Consider the following 24,785-nt stretch of genomic DNA (forward strand, 5'->3'; position numbering starts at 1 on the left):
ATATATATATATATATATATATATATATATATATATATATATATATATATATATATATATATATATATATATATATATATATAATTATAATAATTGCTTTGAACTTGAACGTTTCATTAAAATCGGACTATAATTAAAGATTGTTTGTCCAATTATTACAAAACTTGCAGGGTATGTTTCATAACACTGTTGAACCACATGTATAAAACAATTTTTAAATCCCCCAATATATCTCTTGGCAAGAAAAAAAACATAATACAATTTACTTGGGGGGGGAGTGCATTAAAGAACCAATGTAAACTTCCTCATGGGGTTGATGAAAGTACTGTTGAGTCTGTGCTTTAAAGTGTTCTTGCACATGCATATTTCATACTGGCTGCACATCTTGCATTGGACTATGCTCGCGCCACTAAGCGATCACTGAAAGAACATACACCTATCACTGACTAGGACACACCCACTACCTGCAGCATATAAGCAGGTGTCATGGCCATACTGTCCCTCACTCTTTCATGTGAACAGGCACACGTCCCCAAGGACTTCAAAATTGCGAGAGTAACACTCCTGCACAAAAAGGGCAGCAAATTAGACCCAGGCAACTACCGCCCTGTTTCTATCCTTACATCCATCTCGAAAGTCATGGAAAAAATAGTATACGAACAGATAGAAAAGTACCTCGCGGAAAAAAATCTAATCTACGTATTCCAATCTGGCTTCAGAACATCCCACTCCACTGACACATGCCTTCTCTATTTGAACGACCACATCAAACAAGAGGTGGACGCGGGCAAATACTGCGGCATGGTCATGCTGGACCTACAAAAGGCCTTCGACACTGTCAATCACACCATTCTGATTAACAAGCTAAAAGCAATTGGTTTTGATAGTCTATCAGTGAGCTGGATACAATCCTACCTGGAGGGGAGAGAACAGATGGTGGAGGTAAACGGTACCCTATCCCCCCCCCCTCACAGTGAACTGTGGTGTTCCACAAGGAAGCATACTAGGACCGCTACTATTCCTAATTTATGCAAATGACATGTCGTCAGCTTATGACTGCAACTTGTTCCTGTTTGCGGACGACTCAGCCCTGCTGGTCTCTGACAAGAACAAGTTACAGGTTGAAAAAGCCCTCAGCTCAGAACTAGGCAAAATCTGCATATGGCTCGCCGACAACAAACTATCATTACACATGGGCAAAACAGAGTCCATTCTCTTCGGTTCAAATAACAAACTCAGCAAGGCCGACGGCTTCTCGGTTACAGTGGGTGACAATATTGTCACAAGGAAAGATGAAATTACCTACCTGGCTGGGTTCCATCCTAGAGGCTAATCTTTCCTGTGACAAAATGGCATCCAATGTAATAAAAAAAGTCAACCAACAAACTCGATTCTTGTACCGGATCTCCTCTCTGGTAAACAAGAATACCCTGAAGACTCTGGCAGGAGCACTCATTCAAGGGTACTACGACTATGCGTGCACCTCATGGTACCAAAGCACCTCAAAGGCGCTAAAAACAAAATTACAAACATCTCAAAACAAACTGGTCAGACTACTGCTTGACCTTACTCCTAGAACCCACCTCACCCCTGCCCACTTTGACAACCTAGGATGGCTTAGAGTAGACGACAGACTACAGCAACTTGCAATAGGCCTGGTCTACAAGATACACTACGCGACCAAGGTACCCATGTACATGTCAAAATACTTCCCAAAGGTCAGTGAATACCACGATCACAACACCAGAGGGAGCTCCACAAATCATGTTAAACCCAGATTCGGCTCAAACAAGGGACTAAACACGTTTCGCAATTATACCACATCAATGTGGAACGCCCTACCCAAAGCTGTAAAGGAATGTGAATCACTACCCACTTTCAAAAACACTCTCAAAGAACACCTACGGGAGACTGCAATTCGAAACTGGCCCCTACAAATGTCCTAACCCAGTTGTACAGTAAATGACCAAGTAGGGCTTTGTCAGTATTCCAATGTACAGTGTACAGTCCCCCCCCCCCTACCCAACCCCCCCCCCCCCCCCCCACCTCCAATGTACAGCCCCCACCCACCCACCCAACCCCACCCCACCCACCCAACCTCCCCCAATGTACAGTTTCTACGTCAAATGTATATACACTCTTTTTCTGGACACTTTTTGTATCACAAACAGTACTGTATTTGCAAATCTGATATGTCATAAATGTATAGATGTAGCAGTACTGTCTATCTGTATGTCATGTATGTCATATATGTTATGATGAATTGAAAATGGGGGACCCTGATGTAAACAAGACGAAAGTCTTTCTCTGGTCTGCATCCCCTTAACAATTGTATGTATTGAGCTGTACTGTACTGTACCCATTCTGCAATCTGTTAATAAACTTTTCAATCAATCAATCAAAATGCGTGCCTCTTCTTTAAAGGCAGCCCAAGAGTCCTTCCGCGTTTCTCTGATTGGCCGCGACGCCCCACGTGACAACGCCGCGCACGCCCCGCGGCAGAGGCGCATAGGTTGCCGCGGCATTATGCATTCGTAATCCCTCCTGTTTTAACATCGATGGTTAGCTCAACTTGTTCCTCAGCTTGCTGTGGAGCCTGCGGTCAGGTTGGTGACAAGTTTGAATCACTTCAATTTTTTTTTTCTTTTTTTTTACGTTTAATTACTCTCTATATAAACGTAACTAGCGTCTGTCTTTCTTTCGCCGATTAAGTTTAGGCATTCTTTCGGAGTTGGTTATGGTTAGGGTTAAGTTTAGGCATTCTTTCGGAGTTGGTTAAGGTTAGAGTTTGTCTTAGAGCATGGCAATAGAATGCCTGTCTTTCTTTCGCCGGTTAAGTTTAGGCATTCTTTCGGAGTTGGTTAAGGTTAGGGTTAAGTTTAGGCATTCTTTCGGAGTTGGTTAAGGTTAGGGTTAAATTTAGGCATTCTTTCGGAGTTGGTTAAGGTTAGAGTTTGTCGCAGAGCATGGCAATAGAATGCCTGTCTTTCTTTCGCCGAAGCAGCAGCCTATTTCCGCTCTGCCGCTCTGCCGCGGTCACATGGGCGTCGTGGCCAATCAGAGAAACGCGGAAGAACTCTTGGGCTGCCTTTAATATAGACGCGAACAGGACAGCTCATAACCTCTAGCTTATGAGAGCGACCAGCGAGTTGAAGAATGGATTGAGCTCCTCAACGCCAAAATCCCTTTTCAGAGCTAACGTCACCCCTCCTCATCACTCATCACCCCTCCTCATCACCCCTCCTCATCACTCCTCATCACTCCAGCATCACTCATCATCCCTCCTCATCACTCCTCATCACTCCAGCATCACTCATCATCCCTCCTCATCACTCATCACCCCTCCTCATCACTCATCATCCCTCCTCATCACTCATCACCCCTCCTCATCACTCATCACCCCTCCTCATCACTCATCACCCCTCCTCATCACTCATCATCCTCCTCATCACTCATCACCAGTCCTCATCACTCCAGCTCCAGCACATCACTCATCACCCCTCCTCATCACTCATCATCCCTCCTCATCACTCATCACCCCTCCTCATCACTCATCACCCCTCCTCATCACTCATCATCCCTCCTCATCACTCATCACCCCTCCTCATCACTCATCACCCCTCCTCATCACTCATCATCCCTCCTCATCACTCATCACCCCTCCTCATCGCTCCAGCTCCAGCACATCACCCCTCCTCACAGGACATTTCTATGCTTTTCCTTTCAAGGGACAGCACATGTGCTCTGAACTCTGTTTTCCCAGGGGACAAGAATATTATCCTACTTGGACGACATTCTGGTCCTCAGTCAGTCGGAGGAGACACCCAGGTCCCAGACCAGGTGTTTAGTGGAACACTTGTCCAGTCTGGGCTGTAAACAGTAACTGGAAGAGGGCACTCCTCTTCCCAGCCAGCAGGTGGGGTTTCTAGGCATAGTCCTAAACTCAAGGTCTATGACAGCATCGCTCCGTAGCTACAGGAGGATATCATCCTCACAGGACGGTTACAGCCCTGTAATGTGCCTGCTCGGCAGGGTGGCATCTGCTCAATCTTCATGAGAAGATTACAGAGGTGGTTTTCCAGCAGGAAAATAGACTGTGAAAGGCAAGAGAATACTGTTGAGGGTCCTACCATCAGTGGTGTGCATCCTCCTCCACTGGAGGGAGCCAGAGACCCTTATGAAAGGTGTCCCCATGGGCAGCATCAAATCTCATGTGTCTTCACAGTCGCCTCCCTTATGGGCTGGGGGGGACATGTTGGGCCAACTCAGTAGGGGGCAGTTGGCCTGCTCTTCCCACCCTACACATCAACGTGTTGGAACTGAAGCTAGTGCTACTGATCCTCAAAGAGTTTGTTGATCTTGTGAGGAACAGGCATCTCCTGGTTAGGACAGACAGTCTGACCACTGTGACATAGATAAATACGCTCTCTCCATCTCCAGCAGGCAGCGGTATATATTGCAATCTGCACAGCCTGAGGGCTCACACCTGATAAGTCAGCTGTTGAAGAGGGTGTGCAGGACTATCACCCTGATAGCTCCAGATCGGGGGTCAGCTTGCTGGTCATCCCATGGTCCCAGTGGCTACTGAGAGGTTGAATATTGAGGGGATTGTAGCCTATGTGATCAATACTATCCATTAGCACGCTCCGTCCACTACCACTGTTTAGTGAGTGGCACATTTTCCCAAGAGTGGTGTGAGGCTTGGAACCTGGATCCACTTTCCTGTCTGTTGAAATTGGTCCTATAGTCTATTCCTCTCTCTCAGCCTCTACCGTGAAGGTTTATGCTTTGGCTATTTCTTCCTGTAATAGTTTTGAGGCCTCTTTTCAGCCACCTTCTGGTGAAATGCTTTCTGCTTGACGCAAGGCGCCTCAAGCCTAAGCGTAATCTGTCCCCTAGCTGGGACCACCCTCTGGTCTTAGTCAGTCTGCTGGGTACCCCCTTTGACCAACTGGAGTGTGCGCCTTTGAGTCAGCTGTCTTTTAAAACATCTTTTCTCTTGGCTATCACTTCGGCTGAGTGCGTAAGTGAGCTATGCGCTCTGTCGGTTCAACCAGAGTGCCTATTTATTTGAGGTGATAATAGCAGTGCTACTCTGAGACCCAACACTGCCTTTGTGCCAAAGAATATCTGGAACTCTAGCTTCTATATAATTTGAATAGCTGTGGTGTGTGTGTGTAATGTTTTACTGTGACTTTTACCCACAGGTATTTCACTGTTCCTGTCTGTGCGTTTTAAGGTGTAGGCCCTTTTACACATGGCTCTGATGGCCTATTCCTTGGCTTTTTATTAGAGGAGGTTTGGGGTTTAGGATGTTCCCTGCTTTTCCGTGTTCTGAGAAGGGACATCAGGGGGTACATTAATCAGGGCTACACGCTTACTCCACCCATTAGTCCAATAGGTGAAGCAAGATACACAGCCAGTATGAAATATAATGGTGGTTATTTCATAACCCAAAATATACGTCTTGCTTTTATCGCCCTGATGACCTGGTGTCCTGTTTCCAGGTGAGTATGGCCACGACACCTGCTAATATGCTGCAGGTAGTGGTCATGTCCTGATCAGTGATAGGTGCATGAATGAAAGTTCTTTCAGTGAGCGCCTAGTGGTGCGACCATAGTCCAATAGGCAGCATGATACTTTGCCAGTAATCATATAAGTAGGGTTATGAAATAACAGCCAATTTGGAGGCCTGGCTATTTTAAAGTTCTTGGCACTTTGAATCCATGCATTCTTTTCTGTTATACCTAACAACTACCTGACTTCAATTGTAGTCTGATCCACAAGAGAACAACTATCGCTTTAATCAGATCATGAAATTGTGTTTTTGTTGAATTTCCAGCCATTTGAATTAGGGGTCCAAGCCGCAAAGCTGCTGGAACCCTATTGTATCTCTTAGGATTCTTCTTCTTCTTCTTCCGCACTAATAGTACAGTATCTGAGTAACAGCTCCAGTTTCCAAACTTGGCACATAGGTTGGAAATCTCACCGACTACTCAGACAAAACTACTGTAATTATGCTGATTGGCCAGATGGTACTGCTATAACAAAAACCCTTACGTTTTTGGACTGTAACTTTTGAACCGTAAGTCTTAAGTCTTTTCACTGGATTCTGTGGGTCACATCTATTTTCAAACATTTCAAATTTTGATACTCCCCCTACACATTTGAGAAATCATCACCAAATTACAGAGCATCTTTGGGACCACATTTTCTATTAGCTGGCCCTCAAAGTTTTCTCAAATGCTGTGGGCAGGGCTTACACAAAATGTCATATCTCCTCAATGCTTTGTGGTATTTGGACGTGTAGATATGATGTGAGTGACCATGAACCAGACTAATCTATTCATATAAGCCATGCCCAGTTGTGTTTAGATAGATTTCTCCCATTTCGAATTTTGTCCAAATCTGCTACAAATGTTGAGCAATCATCACCCTTCATGCAAGATAGCCCAGTGGCAAAGTCAGTAAGTTGCCTTCTCTGGGGATACAAAGGTTCCTGGTTTGAGTTCCAAGGTGTCCAATTCAAATTTGTCAACCATGTTTTAAATTTTTTTATTAAGTCAATCTGCGCCAACAGCGTTTATATACGTGTTTGCTCGACAACCGTTGAACGGCAACCACGTATATATACGTTATTTGGTCCGTTTTCCTTTAAAAAAAACTATATTCTATTCAATGTCACGGACCTGTATGTTGCCGTTAAAAGGCATACTGGGACCCGAGGGTGCAGTACCGGCCAGATCCTACTAGGTGGCAGTATCAAGAGTGCAGTAAACCCTGTTCCAGACCGTGTGTTATGTTTAAACCCCTCCGGGCGCTGAATTTAGATGGAGCCAAGTAGATTGCTTCATCCGACCACTTCGAAACGCATCTAGCACACTCTATCCATAAGTTGTGCCAAATTATGTCCGGGACCAGATGGACACCAATACTGGAAATCGCGAGCAGACAATTGGAATATTCTTTTTGGAATACCCCCGATCAAAGGTAAGGAATATCTGACGTCAATTCCAGCTTGATCGTACAATGTTTTCATATAGATCCAGCTGATCAGCGTGTGTTGTGTTAACAACGAATGCCGTTACTGGCAATCAAAGCATCATAAACGCCCCCCCCCCCCCCCCCCCCCCCTTTCATGTATTCATGATGAAACATAATACCTATTATATACATTTGATTTGGAAATAGTATATGTCCAGGGATGAAACGCCAATGCTTTTAGTAGAATTCACGTAGCGCCCTATAACTCAGCTTTCCAGGAATTAGCCCGGATCACTCCAAAACTATACTTATAGTCACCACGGGATATGTATTCTTTTTTGCATGTTCGACGGAAGATACTAACTGTCAAATGTAGAATGAATATAGATATAGCTCTACAAACAAGGTGACGCATCCCTATCTTTAAAGCATGGCCTAGCTAGAACAGGATGAGGAAAATGGCTGGCGCAGAATGAGTTAAAGGGGCATGCCAACATTATGGAAAATGTGCTTACCATCTTATCCAGAGTCAGACGAGAATATAGATATCAATTTCCTCTATATGCATTCAGTAGAAAGCTATCTGACTGCACACTTGCCTAGCTTAAAACTCTGGGAGAGGTGTTTTGGCCAACAGCAAGGCTAGCTGGTCTGTATAGCTAACTGACAAATATTATCATATTATTTTCTAAAAATGTAGTACACATGTGAATGTAATCTGAACACTAAACACTGAGCTGAGCACGAAACATGATGGAACACTTCTGAACACTAGCAATGTTATCATGCCTACTTTTCAAGCTTTCTTTTTAACATCCTTCCTATACTTCCTAACATCCTTCCTATGCTTCCTAACACCCTTCCTATGCTTCCTACAGATACAGCGCTCAAAACTCAAACCTCTACTGCTCCTCTACCACTCCTCCACCACTGTACTCCAAACTGATTGTGTGACTCCTATTGTTCTTGACCGGGCCAGATTTCACACCTCCACTTCCTCCCACAGGCTGGGCAGATTTTCATCTTACATTTTTATTCGTCCCAAATGTCCCAGCCCCATCGGATTTCGTAGCTTTTTTCACTGTTTACTTATCATGCATTGCAACACTAATATATGGTCAGTACCCCAAGTCAGACTGCCCATATACAAATTATGTTGTGGGTCTGAGGGCAGTAGCCCCCGACCCCCTCCCTGGGGAAGCACTTATGTTAAGTACCCTCCCTTTGTTCACCCAGCCACCAGCCCCGGAAAATTAACACCTGAGTACTAGACTTAAGTGGCAACAAGCAGCAGACAAGCAGCAGAATTGGTTTGATTTTTGAGCGCTGCGTCTGTAACATCCTCGCTTCCTAACATCCTTCCTATGTTCAAGTTCAAGTTCAAGTTTCTTTATTAGTTGTCATACAGAAGTACAGAATACTTTTATACAAAATGCTTCTTTCTGTTACGCTCCAGAGACTGTGCTAGACAAAAAAGATAAGTATAAAATAAAATAAGTATAGCAGTATAAAATATAAGTCACGTACGTAGACACAAGTGTTCAATATGTACATATGTACAATGTTCAATGCAAAGTAGAAGTAACTGAGTTACCATACAATATACTATACAATATACTAATATACAATATACTATATAGTGCAAAGCAGAAATGGGATGAGGTACAATTTAGGTACAATTTACAGTAAGGTGTACTGAGGTATGGGTTGTAGTGTCAAATTCTTTGCCAATAAATATAAAGTGTGTTTAGGTGTTCTAAAGTGTGTAAGTGGGTGCTGCATTGAGTTGTTTGTTTAAAGTGAGTGTGTGCGTGTGGATGTGTGTGCTGTGAGTGCATAGTGTTATTGTTTGTTGAGCAACCTGATGGCCTGGGGATAGAAGCTTCTTCTGAGTCTTTCTGTGCTTGCCATGAGACTCCGGTATCGCTTGCCTGACCGCAGCAGTTCAAAGAGGCAGTTGTTTGGGTGGCTGGAGTCTTTGATAATTCTCTTAGCCTTACCTATCACCCTTCCTATGCTTCCTAATATCCTTCCTATGCTTCCTATCACCCTTCCTATGCTTCCTAACATCCTTCCTATGCTTCCTAACATCCTTATATGCTTCCTAACCTCCTTCCTATGCTTCCTAACATCCTTCCTATAGTTCTAATTCTAAACCCACCCATTTTGATTGGACCCCGTAATTGCCATTTGCGTCTATATCTTTTATTATCATTATTTATTTATTTGTACAGCCAACATAGTTTTTTAGAATAAAAATATGGACTGAGCACTTGGTTGGTTATCTGCCAAAGTTGCTGGTAGTGTTGACAAACATACTATACTGTAAAAGCCACAGCCAGAACTTACCAAAAATATAGGTTATGAAATGATTAGAGTTTTTCCACAGTACTCTACACAGGTTGTACTCAGTGCATCAGGTAACGTTGCTGGTCAATGGGAGTTCCTCTTTTCTTTTTTGATGCAAAGCGGTGTGAATTTTAGGTTTCTGTTGTTCATCAGCATCTTGATTTTGTTAACTTTTTATTTTGTTGTTTTGTTAGGCACTTTTCTGATGATTAAACTGTAACTGTATGCGTTCTATGTTAAATCAAAATAAATAAAATAAAACTTTTTATAATGTTGTGTTCTTTTAATAGGCCCAATCAGTGATCCAAATGTAAACAATGGGTAAACCCCCATCATAATTTTTTTTGATAAGAATGGAGACATGTTTTCATTCTCTAGTTGATTAACTGAACTCTATTGTTAGCAACGTTTGTAAACACTGGAGTTTAAAATATCTATATTCCGATTTACATGTATAATTCAGTTCCTCATTGTGTATTTTCTATCTACTGATCAAACTCTTCAATGATGCATGTGAATAGTCCCTATGGGACATATTGAAGATACAAAATCAGATGTTTTGCTTCTTCTGCAATATGAGGTTGTGCGCCATTTATGCATACAATGACTGGACTAATATACCCCATCGATATGGTAAAAGAAAAACATGAATTGGGCCTTTAACCAAGTAAAACAGGTGATGAGAAATTAATGTTGGGTAAAAATGGGAACTGATTATTTGAGTCGCACGAGACAATGAGATACTACAAGTGCAGTATTTGTGATATCTTATGTGATAACTGGACCTATAGCCTGTGCCAGAGATTGCTTTCTTTCTCTCATCTTCTCTTACTGTACACATTAAGAATACAGATGCGAAAGAGGGGAGGAGGTTTTCTGTATTAAATAATGCAAAACTTCTACTCTGCCATCACAAGATTATTCTCAAATTCAGATTTGAAAGGTTTTACATATTCAAAATATTTTTTTATAATTATATTGATTGATTGATTGATTGATTGATTGATTGATTGATTGATTGATTGATTGATTGATTGAAAACTTTATTAACAGATTGCAGAATGGGTACAGTACAGTACAGCTCAATACATACAATCGTTAAGGGGATGCAGACCAGAGAAAGACTTTTGTCTTGTTTACATCAGGGTCCCCCATTTTCAATTCATCATAACATATATCTATGACATACATATAGACAGTACTGCTACATCTATACATTTATGACATACCAGATTTGCAAATACAGTACTGTTTGTGATACAAAAAGAGTCCAGCAAAGAGAGTATACGTATATATATATATATATATATATATATATATTTGTATATATATATATAAAGTATGTCAATGAATCTACGCATTTCTCACATTTAGTCCATGCACGTTGGGATATCTTACCGGGTGGAAAGTACAGTGCAGTGGTCTTTACCAAATACAGAGGGCATAGGTTACCCTCCTGAAGAGGAAGAATTGAGTTAAACCACGTGACGTTTAGGCTACAGTATGTCAACCAGGAAAAACCATGTGTCAATTGAATCAATATTCGCCTCATCGCACCCTGCAGTCGTGCGTCCGACTAAACTAAGTAAGTAATCCCCCCGCAAGAAACCATCAAGTATGATCTTTGTGTTATTTTACACTTTACTGCTAAAATACAAGACTATTTCCACTTTCGTTTTTGTTTTCGCGAGAAGTTCTGTTATTAAATTTCAAAGTTCCTATGGTTAATCATTTTCAATGAAGTTATTTATTGCAGTCATTTAGGCTTATTATCTATCCTAGTTTTGATTGTGTTCATGTTTGGATTATAATGGTTCTAAGCGTTCCCGTTGGTTTCGTTTTATGAAAACGGCCAAACTTTGACGGGGTTATTATGAGTGTCACACATCATTGCCTTGGAACTTCATTCATACGGACTTTCTGCGTATAAAAGTGTCTGGTCTACAGAAACGCTATGCAACCTCTGCGTATTTTGGATAAACGTCGGTTTCTGTTATACCAAACATATCGGACTTTGCATAAGTCTAATAATACAACAAGTACAACAGTTGCAATCAATTACAGACATAGTGACAAGTGACAACATTACAATGTTGCTCGTAATTGCCAAGATTAATCAAGTTGATGAATGAATGAATGAATGAATGAATGAATGAATGAATGAATGAATGAATGAATGAATGAATGAATGAATGAATGAATGAATGAATGAAAACTTTATTTAACAGATTGCAGAATGGGTACAATACAGTACGGCTCAATACACACAATTGTTAAGGGAATGCAGATTGTTAAGGGGATGATCAATCCTAATTGCTTTTTAAAATGTCAGCCTCGGTCTTGTGGTGACAGCTGACTCATGAGATTTTCATTATACAGTACAATGAATTTGTGGAAAGGAAAACAACAAACAACAATGTCATTGAGAGGGTTCCAGGGGGTCCCCAGCTAAATGAGTAATGGTTTAATTTCACTAATATTGTAGGCCAATAATGACTATTCTGACCATATGTTTCACTCTCTCCACTGTTATTATCCCACATACATTATAGACGATGGAATTCTAGACTAAATCACATGAACAACAATAATATTCTCAAATGGGGGTCCCTGACCTATTACGTGTGACTTTGGGGGTCTTTGACATGAACACGTTTGAGAACCAATGATCTAAAGAACTGGTAGCATTGTTTTCATTTTTGAGATATAGATAGTAGAAGTTGTTAGCATTTACACATTCACATACAATCCCTTCCAAACTACTTCCTAACCATTTGTTAACTTTGTTATCTATATATAATTGTTAACTATATATAATATCATTAACTATATAGAATAGCATTGTTAACTATAGAATATCATTGTTAACTACATAGAATAGCATTCACTAAATATAATATCATTGTTAACTATATATAATATAATTGTTAACTATATATAATATCATTGCTAACTATATTGTCACCTGATACACAAACACATGATTAGGTATACTGAGGAATTGACACATATTATATTAGAGACCACTTCTCCAAAGCGTGCATGTTAATTTATCATCTAATAGAATAATGAACCCGAGTTGATTGATTGAAAACTTTATTAACAGATTGCAGAATGGGTACAAACAATACAGTACAGCTCAATACAAACAACTGCTAAGAGGATGAAGACCAGAAAAATACGTTTGTCTTGTTTACATAAGGGTCCTCCATTTTCAATTCATCAAGACATTTATGACATACAAGACATACAAATATACGGTACTGTGTAAGAAATAGAGGAAAAAATAGAAATCCGAAGGGGAAGAAACTGTACATTAGGTGGGGTGGGGGATGGTGACAAACACCATCTTGTGAGCTGAGAGTGACTAGTTTGATGCCATTGCTGACTCTGGGCTTTATCAAGCACAAGCACATACTTCTTTAATGGTCAGAGGATATCCTGTGTGATTTCTTTTTCTCACTTGGTACGTGTCTAACTGTCTGCCTGTCTGCACAGTCATGATGTTGGGGAACCTGCTGTTGATGTCGTGGTGTGGTGCGGTCGTGGCCATGTTTGACGCCGAGCTGGACCTCCACTGGCAGATGTGGAAGAGGAGCCACGAGAAGAGCTATCAGACTGAGGTGAACACCACCAGAGCAGGAGCATGATGTACAGTAGCTTCTCTACTGTTGACCGCCATGCTTAAAAAAAATTCAATAAAGATTTAATCACACAGTTATTCCTGTGCCCCACCACAGTTCAGTCAATATTTGTGAATGTGTGCCACTCGCTCCCAAAGCTAGAAATCAGAGAGAACACTGGGGTTTGTGACGTCAGCTGGAGGTAAAATCTGGGGGCTACTGACTATGTATGAGTTCTTACACCCAAATTAGGTTTAAATTCTGGTTTAGACCTGTTAGCAATACTAGAATATTAACCTCATTTGGGTGTTTACAACTCAACGTTTACAAACCTCTACAAAGTCAGAGCTCCATTCATGGTTTAGCTCAAGCAGCCCCCAATTTTACATCCAGGTGACATCACAGATTGTACGGTTCTCTCAATGTTCTTTCAATGTTCACAAATGTTTACTGTAGTGTCCCATGGGGCTCAGCAATTCTGTGTATGAATTCATAAAGTGAGTGACACTCCCCTCAAGCAGCTATGTTCTGCTGAATATCAAGTGTTGCTGAACCATCTTTTTGAGAAGATCGCTGTCAGCCTTTACACAGGTTAATATGCAGGGAAGGACACATTGTTGCAGGGGATTGAACCTGTGACCTCTTTTACAGGACGGTATCTTGAACCACTATGCCACCCTTTTTCTCAAACCACAGGATAAATATAATAGAATGTTAATGCAGGCTACCTGAGACACCTCTAGCATCAAGGCTAATGTGCTAATGTTTCACTTGTAACCTACAGTAGCTCTTGTACTTGTGCACTACTTGTGTTGTGTGTGTGTTGCCAAGTATCATCCCTATATTATTATAATATATATATATATTATATAAGTATTAACTATAAATGTAGGCTAATGGTCCTGATATCTGGCAGCCTTGGACATAGACTTGCAGTTAGTGGCTTGATGACTGCTGCCATGGAGGAGGGCCAAGCAGCGAGCAGGATTTCTTATTTAAATTTTTTTTTGTATCTCTCTTTCTCCGATGTTTCTCTGTTTTCTCCCTGTCCCAATTTAGTCGTTGTGCCAATTCCCCCCCTCCCCTACCTGGTTGTTGTGCGCACGTTCTTCTACTGGTCGGTACAAGGGAACCCTGAAGTATCTGCACGCTTCCTCCGACACGTGCGGCGACAGCCAGTGGCTCTCTTCTCACCTGGCAGCGAGGGCTCTCATTGGTGAAGTGTAACACGTGGGAGGTCACGCTGCCTTCCTCAAGTCCTGCCTCCGCTGAGCAAGCGCCCAGACCTGACCTGTAGGCGGCGTTGTCCACAACGCCAGTTTCCCACCCACGGCTTCCCTCCCCCTAACCCAGCCAAACGAGTTAGTATAGCGATCAGCCCAAGCCAAGGCAATGCTGACTCCGGGAGTCGAGACCGCAGCCTCTTGCATTGGTGACGAGCGCAATCTCCGCTACGCCACCCAGCGAGCAGGATTTTGATCAACCAGAGACAATGGTTCTGTAACAGATCTTTAAAGGGGCAGTTCACCCAAAATAAAGAATGTCCCCTTACCCGGAGTGCTACTGTATCTATCCATCCAGATAGTTTTGGTAATCATAATATACAGGTATATCCTAAATTAAACTGTCCACAACAACATCTGTGGATTCTCATGAGTAGCTGTGTCATGATGTCTGGGAAGAGACATTGATGTTGAGTTTTTCCAAATGTATTTTTCGGCTACATGTGTATTGGAGTGGTGGCAGACATCCTAGGTATCACACACTCTGAAACGATCTAGATGGATGGATAGCACTCTATGCAAGTGGGAACATATATTGTTGTTTTTTTATTTGGGGTGAACTGCCCCTTTAAAAGCACATCGAACCTCCATCAATATTTGAATCCTATGTATGAGTGATAATGACCTGTGTGTGTGTGTGTGTGTGTGTGTGTGTGTGTGTGTGTGTGTGTGTGTGTGTGTGTGTGTGTGTGTGTGTGTGTGTGTGTGTGTGTGTGTGTGTGTGTGTGTGTGTGTGTGTGTGTGTGTGTGTGTGCGTGCGTCCGTGTGTGTGTGTGTGTGTGTGTGTTGAGGTGGAGGAGCTGGGTCGCAGGGAGCTCTGGGAGAGGAACGTAAAGCTGATCACCCTCCACAACCTGGAGGCGTCCATGGGGCTGAACACATACACCCTCAGCATGAACCACCTGGGAGACCTGGTGAGACACCCTCCCCTGTCCCTAATGTCCCTTACTGACTGGCTGACTGACTGACTGACTGTCTGACTGACTGACTGACTGACTGACTGACTGACTGGCTGACTGACTGACTGACTGGCTGGCTGGCTGGCTGGCTTACTGACTGACTGGCTGGCTGGCTGGCTGGCTGACTGACTGACTGACTGACTGGCTGACTGGCTGACTGACTGACTGACTGACTGACTGACTGACTGACTGACTGACTGACTGACTGACTGACTGACTGACTGACTGACTGACTGACTGACTGACTGACTGACTGGCTGGCTGACTGGCTGGCTGACTGCCTGACTGACTTATCCCCCACAAACCCCCTGACTCCCCATTGAAGGTGGGAACAGGGTGGAAAAGGAATCCCAAACTGAGCATGATGTGTAAGAGCAAAATGGCCGCCACATGAATACAGTTGAAACAGGCAGGCGTTGTGTTGCTGAACGTTACCAGAGTATCTGACTCCTGAAGACAGCGTGTTCTGTGTAATAGCGGACCACGTGAACAAAACGCAGACTTGGGTTGAATAGCGAGACGCATGTCGTGTTAACTCATAACAGAGGTGCATTTCTGACATAGTAGCTAACGCTACATTCTCTCTGCGTCATTGGACACTGTTGTCCAAACATAGATTTCCCTAATTATATGCATTGTGAATATTTGATACACACACACAACCCACCTAACGCATTAGCTCTACCGAGAAAACAGCCTACCGTTCTCATAACCCACCTAACGAAAACAGCCTACCAGTAGCCTACATGGGCAGGGTAATAGAAGAAAGACATAAATATAGGCAATCAAATTGAATCTGAATATAAAATATGAGAAAATTAAACAGTATAAACAGAGGTGCAGATGAGGGTCTGTATGCCATATCGGTCATAATATATATTAAAAAAAAGAAATCATATTCATCAGACTTGACTAATATAGCAGCGTGACATCGGCGAATGTGACATCAACGACATGTTACCAGTGCCATATGGCTGCATCCTGCTGGTGAGAAACGGGAAGCAATTTGTGTCTTTGTTGCTAGTATGCTCCAGGGTTTAATTTCCTCTTAAATCTTTTCTAGCCTCTGGTTGCAATTAATATCACTTTCAAATGTCCCCACAACAGCACTGCACTAACTGGCAGCTGCAGTGCATGCAGATAGTATCACTGAGTTACACATATGTTACACACATAATTGTTTACATTAATCATAATTCACCAACACATATCCACACTGGCATGTATCTTGGTCCGGCTTAACTAGGCCTAGATTAGTCTTGTTTATTTACCTGAACAGGCTTCCAGAGAGATAGAAATAGGAGAGAGAGGGGAGGACTCTATGATATGTGTCATAATAAGGTGGACTAGAAGTCGCATTGTGGAGTACCTCTGGTGTTTCTCACAGGCTGGTAGGTTACTTGTGGGGGTGGCAGGCTACAAGAAACGGAAAGCACCATGTGCAAAACCATGCAAAACAAGAACATTTCTTAAAGCAACAATCTGGAATTCTTTCAAGCATTCAAAGTATAGAAAAATAAGCTTTTCAGAACTCTCCCATCATAACACCGGTCTGTTCTACTCCAGTGTTTCCAAACATTACAAATGTAAATCGGTTCAGTCGTCATGCACAGTGAGTCCTCACATCAAAGGCTCAGACAATACATTTCATTATATTTATTACATTATATTAGATTATATTAGATTCAAATGTATTGTCATTGCATAGCACAACGAAAAGAAGTTGGCATCTAACCAGAGTGCAAATGTAACAGTAAAGTGCATTGACAATATACAAAGTGATTACATCTGATATATATAACAAGCAGTAGCTTTGTACTGGTAATATATGCTAAACTGATGTATGTACAGTATAATTATGCTATACAGTGATACAGGTATAAATAGGTATAAAAGGTATAACATGTGAAACAGGTATAAATATACTATGGTAGTAAGCCATGCTGGCCAGTGGTATAACTATTAAGAGTAGGTATAGGATATATATAGATATAGATATAATATATACAGGTATGTATACAGATATGTGAAGAGGGATATATGTAGATATATCCAACAGTTGTACATAAATATATATGTACAGTATATATGAATGTTATATCATTCATTCATAAATTACTATGTAAACACAGCCAGTAGTCCGTCAAAGTCCCAGTGGCAATCAGTTTGAGGCAAGTCCAATACAATATGTTTATTGATTTATTGAGATCCTCCTTTAAGGCGATGTGGTGTCATAATGTTGTTGATAAGGTGCAATGCAACCCCTTGGAATGAAAATCACCCTTCAAGTTAATACACTCACACACAACCAAGAGAAATGCTATATTTTCAGATAGTTAACTGAAAAGGTTTGTGGAAATTGGATAACAAGTGGTCATGTGTTTGACTGCCATAGGTCATGGGTTCAAGCACTGGTTGCCATACAGCAGGTCTTAACACGATATACTGTATGTGATTGGCTGTTACACTGAAACCATATCATCTGATTGGCTGCTGTCTTTATTGGCATTATTGTATTTAGCATTATGTGAATTTTAGTTAACTACACACTACGTTTGATATTATATTTATTTGATATATTATTTATTGAACTTTATACAACATTTAATGATTGGACGAGAGAGACATCCCATGAGTGCCTATAACTATATAGCACAGATACCAGGGATGTCCTTGATTAAAGAAAGGCAAATAAATGTAGGCGACTAATAGTCATAGGATTTTGTCAAATAATCGATTTGTTGATTTAACCTTCAAATCTGTAAAATTGTTTCCCACGTGCAATCTTGCAGAAGACCCTTACATTTACATTTTACTTAGTGCTTACCAGAGATGTGCTTATAATCTTTCAAGAAAAAAAGGCATTCAGCATGGAAAATGTCCTCAAACCAATCGATTAAACGACTAATCGACTAATAGTGGACAGCCTGGGAACTAGTACCTTATGTGTGTTATTGCAATGTCCTGTTCACCTGAATGACTTGAACAATAGGCAAGGCATGCCTACGACAGGTGCCCTCTGTCAAATTCCTTTGAGATGTTGTTGTCGTTAACATTCCACAAGTCTCCGTTGTTGAAATGTTGATGAACAGGATTCAAGGCAAACAGGACAATGGTACATTGATTGGTTCACCCGAATATGTGTGCTATGATTGTATCACCCTCTGATTAAACAGAGCCCTTTAGTTCCATGAGAAGAACAAGACATTGACATATTGATTATTTTAACAGAATGTTTGTTGCCCTCATTGTTTGTTCACACTGTATGATGAAGTGATAACATCTTCTTGTTTTATGTTACGTCAGTGCCATTGTGTTTAGCGAAATAAATGATTTTGTTTCGCTTTTGAAACTTGTTGAACAACATCATTCATCACCTTCAACCTTTCCCAGACCCAGGAGGAGATTCTCCAGACCCACGCTACTCTCCGTGTTCCGGACGACCTGAAGAGGGAGCCCTCTGCTGTTCTGGGATCAGCCAGGGCCCCACTACCTGACACAGTGGACTGGAGACAGAGCGGCTATGTCACCAGCGTCAAAATGCAGGTATTAGATTTTTTTCTATTTATAATTTGCACCATGCAGACATGGTGTAATGGTCATGAGTCTCCCCATCCTGACCTCGAAGTGAGTCTCCCTCTCAGCCTTCCCACTGTTTCAATAAAGAACCTTCTTTCCTGTCTCCCTCTCAACCTTCCTATTAATAAAGAACCTTCTCTCTTGTGTCTCCCCTGCTCTGTCTCATTCTCAGCCTTCCTACTATTAGGACCTCAGCAGTCATCAACGTTAGTGTTTTGGAACTGTGGTTATCTGGTGTTCAGCACATGATGGAGCTTCTTACCGCAGGGTTGATCAATGTGGCTCGTCTGACGCAGTGACAATAGACCTGGGATTCTGGTTTTCTCTGTTGACATCTTCTTGGACTTTGAGTTACTTCACAGTTTCACAGAGGAAGTGATCACTGCAATTGCACGTATTGTGCGAATTTGGAAGCAGAAGATTTTAGCATTTGTCAAGCTACTCATGCTAGTGGAAGTCAATGAATGAATGGTATGAATAATTCCACTCAACCACTCACTGTAGAGATCATTATTAATTTTAAACATCTTTAAAACTTGCATTTCACCTCAAAATGCAGTAGATTATAATTCCACTGAACATAAAATAATATCACATTTAATTATCTTCTCTCAATATGTTTTGTAGCAAGTAGTTTTGTTGTTGCCGCCATCTTTAGCGTTACACATTTCTCCATTCAAAACCACCAGAGGGCTCCGTCTCTTCATTATATAGTGTCTCTGGCAATAATCATGCTTCATGCTTCCCATTGAATTCCACTAGAATGATTAGCGTGATGCTAACATTTTCTGCATCCAATACAAACGTCAAAACACTGGTGCAGGTGTTTTTGGCTGGAGTCAAAGGGCACTCATTTGTGACAAATCACAAATCAGCTTCTTAACCCTCTGAGATAGACATTACTATCTCTCAGAGGCTGTCACAAACTCAGTTTAAAAGCTAGAGCAAAGATACTGAAACGAGTGACCTTGCGGAAACTGTAGATATCAACCATGTCATGTCAACTTATCTGAAAAGGGGATAAATATGGCTCCAAGGTTAAGCAACATTTTTAGGTGAAGAATGGGCATGGCCAGGGCTTCCATGACCCTTCACCTCAAGGTATCCGAATGCTAATAGCTCAGTGAAACCCATTTGGAACTCACCTTTACATCCATGCCCAGTTTATGCTAGTCCCATATATTTGGCGTTTTCAGCATACTGTGGTCCCTGAACCGTCTTGGAATAGCATAAATTGGATTTGGCTGTAAAGCTGAGAAAGATCCCAACTCATTCATGTGTGATGATGTGATGAGCCTATTCAGAGTCGTTCTTTCAATGTGAGTGACAACATTTTTATTAAATATTTTTTTTTAAACCTGACCTCAATGTAGCTATAGATTGACCTCTTGTGCCTCTAGGTTAATCACAGCACCATAAAACCTTACACACCAAGTCTAGAGACATAAGACTCAAGGGTGTATGGTTTGTTAATAAGGGTGTTTTTCTGAGCCATTCTCACAAATCAGTGGTTGCCACCGAATTATCAAATTGCTTTACATTACATTTGTTGCAGCAATCTTTTGCACATAATAGAGGTCTTGCACAGAATGTTTGTGTAGTTCTCTGTCTTCCAACATAGCTGCCTTTAACATAGCAACCATTGTTTTGTACATGGCAATGGAAGAGACAACGGTTGCTATGTGCAAAACAATGGTTTTTATGTGTTGATATATTAAATATATACCAACAAAACCATAATAATTTGGTGTCTTATTACTGGATCTTGTAAACAAGTCACAGTGGAACAGCAATATCATGCCTTTCCTGTGTTTTACCCACCCTACCACTGCACAGAAAGAAGATGTTGGAAGAAAGACAACTACACAAACATTCAGTGCAGGGCCTCTATTGAGCTTGTGAGTGGCCATCATATGTGTCTCTAATAATGTCCCAAGCCCTTATACACTCTAAACCTTCACAAATAAGTTTGACTAGAAATAATTGACACAGTGCTAAGCTGCATCATCGTCAGTTGACAAATTATATTTCAATAAAGTGTTCTAGTGTTAAAGGCCCAATCAGTGATCCAAACATTCCCACCACCAAAAATGAACACATTCTCTACTTGATTGACTGAGGTCTTGATACAGAAAGAACATGGTTCCTAATCATATTCACTGCATTCTGCAGCTATAAAGGGTTTGTTCACATTGGTAATGTTTGTAAATGGATGAGTAAACCTGATCTAACAATGTGCGAATGGCAATTCCCAACAGTTTGATATCAGAACTAAGGCATTATGGGTATTAGGATTTTGTGTTCCAAATACACATACATGTACACATTATACTGATATTTGAGGAGAAAACTAAGAAAGTTGCACTAGAGTGGGATCGACCCCAAAAGCGTAATTCCTCTGAAAAAATATGAATTATTGTAGTGTCTGCGGTGTCGCTTTGGATTTAATAATAGATAACGTATCTGGAAGGACGAGTAAGTGATCGCTATGTTTGAACCAAACAAGGCCAGGTTTATTCCCTGTGTGAACAGCTACTACATGGGTTGGGAGCAGTGCTTCCAGAAAACAACAAAAGCTTGTCTCTCTTTCTTTTCCCCCTATTCCCTCTGTCCTCCCCCCATCCGACTAGACTAAAGCACCACTCCACCCAGCCTACTAGACTAAAGCACCACTCCACCCAGCCTACTAGACTAAAGCACCACTCCACCCAGCCTACTAGACTAAAGCACCACTCCATCCAGCCTACTAGACTAAAGCACCACTCCTCCCAGCCGACTAGACTAAAGCACCACTCCACCCAGCCTACTAAACTAAAGCACCACTCCATCCAGCCGACTAAACTAAAGCACCACTCCACCCAACAACCAATCACTGAACATAAAATAGGTGTACAGAACATGGATATGGAGGCAGACGTGTGTGTGGGTACGGGACGCCACATTATACTGCATTCATGCAGTACAGTGATACTGACCCTGACGTCTTTGTCCGACTGTACAGGGCCATTGTGGCTCCTGCTGGGCGTTCAGCGCTGTCGGGGCCCTCGAGGGCCAGCTGGCCAGGACCACAGGGAGACTGGTGGACCTCAGCCCTCAGAACCTGGTGGACTGCTCCTCCAAGTACGGCAACAAGGGCTGCCATGGCGGCTTTATGCACCAGGCCTTCCAGTATGTCATTGACAATGGGGGGATCGACTCCGACACATCCTACCCTTACAGAGGAGTGGTGAGTTACATTTATTTAATGAAGTATTTTTGGTTGGGGGGATTTAATAAAATGTTCTGTAGAGGCAAATATCCATTCCTAAAAAAGTATTTGATGATTCAAATATAAGTAGTAGGTAACACTTGTAATATACAGCTAGAATGGAATAGAATGTTGTTGTAACAGTGTAATAACTGCATTAAAATAGTTTTTATACGTTTTTATAACAGTTAGTTCCAACCAAGTCATTTGATTGGACAAGAGGCATTCCATGAGTGCTTATATTCAGTATAACAGCACTGGGACTTTTAACTATATTTATCACCGTTCATTTCACATTGGTGCACCCCGCACTGCAGTTATTATCTGGCCTGTGGCCTCGTATCTATGACCAAATCACAGCCGTGCTGATATTCTGTATAACAGCACTTACTCTTGTGTGATATTGCTTAAATAACAGACATATAACATGTTAAGTTATATGTCGGCTCAAACAAGGGACTAAACACGTTTCGCAATTATACCACAATAATGTGGAACGTCCTACCCACAGTCGTAAAATAATGTGAATCCCTACCCACTTTCAAAACCGCCCTCAAAGAGCACCTATGGGAGGCTGCAATTCTAAACTGGCCCCGGTAAATGTCTAAACCCAACCCCCTCCAATGTACAGTTTCTTCCCCCTCTAATGTATATATTTTCTTTTAGGATCTCTGTCTCTTAAGCCCGGAGCCCTATTTTCTGAAAATCCGCCTAAAATACATACCATACATAAGTAAATGGAATATTGCTCCACTTCTACATGTTCTGCATGTTCTTGGTATCTAGGGACATCTATGGACCTCAGTGAATGTATTCCCAGTGTCAGAAATATTGTGTCTATTACTAGGCTTGCTTAAATTGTGATGAAACAAAGGAGAATATGAATTAGGATTATTCTTTGCATCTTTGACAGTGAATAACACCATGCTATAAATGACCAGACATGGAAAAACTGCCACTGAGCTCGTTCAGTACCTTCTTGAGATCACATGTACAAAAAATCCAAGGAAATGAATAAAGGGAAGATGATTAAACAGAAGGTTTTGTAGATACAGTACTGAATTCTCCCATCTGGACCAATGCAATTTGAAATATTATTATGGAATATAGAATAGCAGGCTTATAAATGACCTTATTATAGCCAATTCTCACATTTATGGATTGTGCCAAATCTTATCTTTCAAATGCCCAAGTTCAATTTGGATTTAGTATCGCCAGGCGTGCATAAGAACAGACAATGAAATCTACTGTATGTACAGTAGGTTTCTTATTCTTGCCAGAGTGCCGCCGTTTTGAAACTGATTTCAAATCTGATTGTTGATAAATGCTCAAAATAGGGGAGACAAACTAATTGCGCTCCAATATATGCCAATAACGTTCAGTTTCGTGGTATATTATCCAGAGTAATAAGAGATATTAAAAAAATTCATATAGAACCCATTTGCTTTTTTTGACCTAGAGGCCTCTGGGAAGTGTAAAAAACGACAATTACAGACGGTACATTTTTCAAAATGGCGGACTTTCGCGATAGCAACAGAAAAACTAAAACTAAAATCGATCTAATACCACTTTAACCTATTGGTAAACTAACATATTGATGATAATATACATTATAACTGCTGTTGTGACATGGTTATGATGTTTATACTTGAATACGTTTGACAAAAAAAACTATAATTTTGTCAGAGCTTGATTTATGACGTGATGTCATTTGCGGTCCGCCGGCAGACTGCACAGGTATGTCGTGTATGTCATGTATGTCATGATATATATCTGTATATCTGTATGTTGTGTATGTCATAAATGGCATGATGAATTGAAAATGGGGGACACTGATGTAAACAAGACGAAAGTCTCTCCGGTCTGCATCCTTTTAACAATTGTGTGTATTGAGCCGTACTGTATTGTACCCATTCTGCAATCTGTTAATAAAGTTTTCAATCAATCAAGTCTCTTCATGAAGCCAGACTGAAACTCCGCTTTCATATAAATAACGTATGGTTACTGATAGGTGGCATTATGGGCTATCATGTGAGTTCATACTATCAAATTACCGGTCTGATTTATTTAAAATACCCTTAGAATCCTTTATACTGTAGATATACTGTATGTTTTAAGTAAAGCGTTGACAAGAACATTATTTATTTTTAAGTAGGGATGTCCTGATACCAATACCAGTATCAGTATTTGGTCCAATACTACTACTGAGTGCCATGTCTGTTCAGAAAACCCCAAAATGTAATGTTAAAAACATTATTCTATTTACATTATTTTATATTATGTATTTATTTTATAATATTTATTATTCATATTGGTACTTGGAGACTATCGACACATACCCAAATGTACAGTAAGTACTTGTACTTTTACTTGTTCTCAGGGTTCGAGTTATGACCCCCATAGATAGAGTCTGGGCCCCCATAGTCAACAACACCTGTTTATTTAAAATATATATATATATTATATATATTTTTCAATGTACGAATTAGTATTATTTATGTTACCTAAATAAATTGTTAATAGATCATATTAAAAAATTGTTTATAAAAGAACAGAGTAATTAATGTTAGGCTGCCCCTCTCTCTAGGCTGCATTTAACCTCCAAGCCGGTATGCGTCGCCCATGAGTGTGTCTACTAACGCTACTCCAACCCATTTGGTAATCAGTTCTTGATTACCTGTGCTCATTTGTTTATAACGTTATTGTGACGGGTCCTTTTTCTCTCCCCTCCAAACTCACACAAATGATGGCGTAGTCGGAA

The 24,785-nt window shown here is 41.0% G+C and overlaps 1 protein-coding gene across 1 annotated transcript in view; it reads left to right on the forward strand.

Moving 5' to 3' along the window:
- LOC311246461 (uncharacterized protein) overlaps positions 1-24,785 on the forward strand; it is a 58,964-nt gene that overhangs the window by 26,098 nt on the left and 8,081 nt on the right. Inside the window, exons 9-14 of the mRNA XM_084336615.1 lie at positions 3,764-3,872; positions 10,898-10,918; positions 12,832-12,956; positions 15,031-15,153; positions 18,592-18,744; positions 21,779-22,003. Coding sequence (XP_084192741.1) covers positions 3,764-3,872; positions 10,898-10,918; positions 12,832-12,956; positions 15,031-15,153; positions 18,592-18,744; positions 21,779-22,003 — 756 coding nt within the window. The remainder of the gene's footprint in view (positions 1-3,763; positions 3,873-10,897; positions 10,919-12,831; positions 12,957-15,030; positions 15,154-18,591; positions 18,745-21,778; positions 22,004-24,785) is intronic.

The sequence above is a fragment of the Notolepis coatsorum genome (genome assembly GCF_963971535.1).
Source record: "Notolepis coatsorum genome assembly, chromosome: 19".
Taxonomy (NCBI): domain Eukaryota; kingdom Metazoa; phylum Chordata; class Actinopteri; order Aulopiformes; family Paralepididae; genus Notolepis; species Notolepis coatsorum.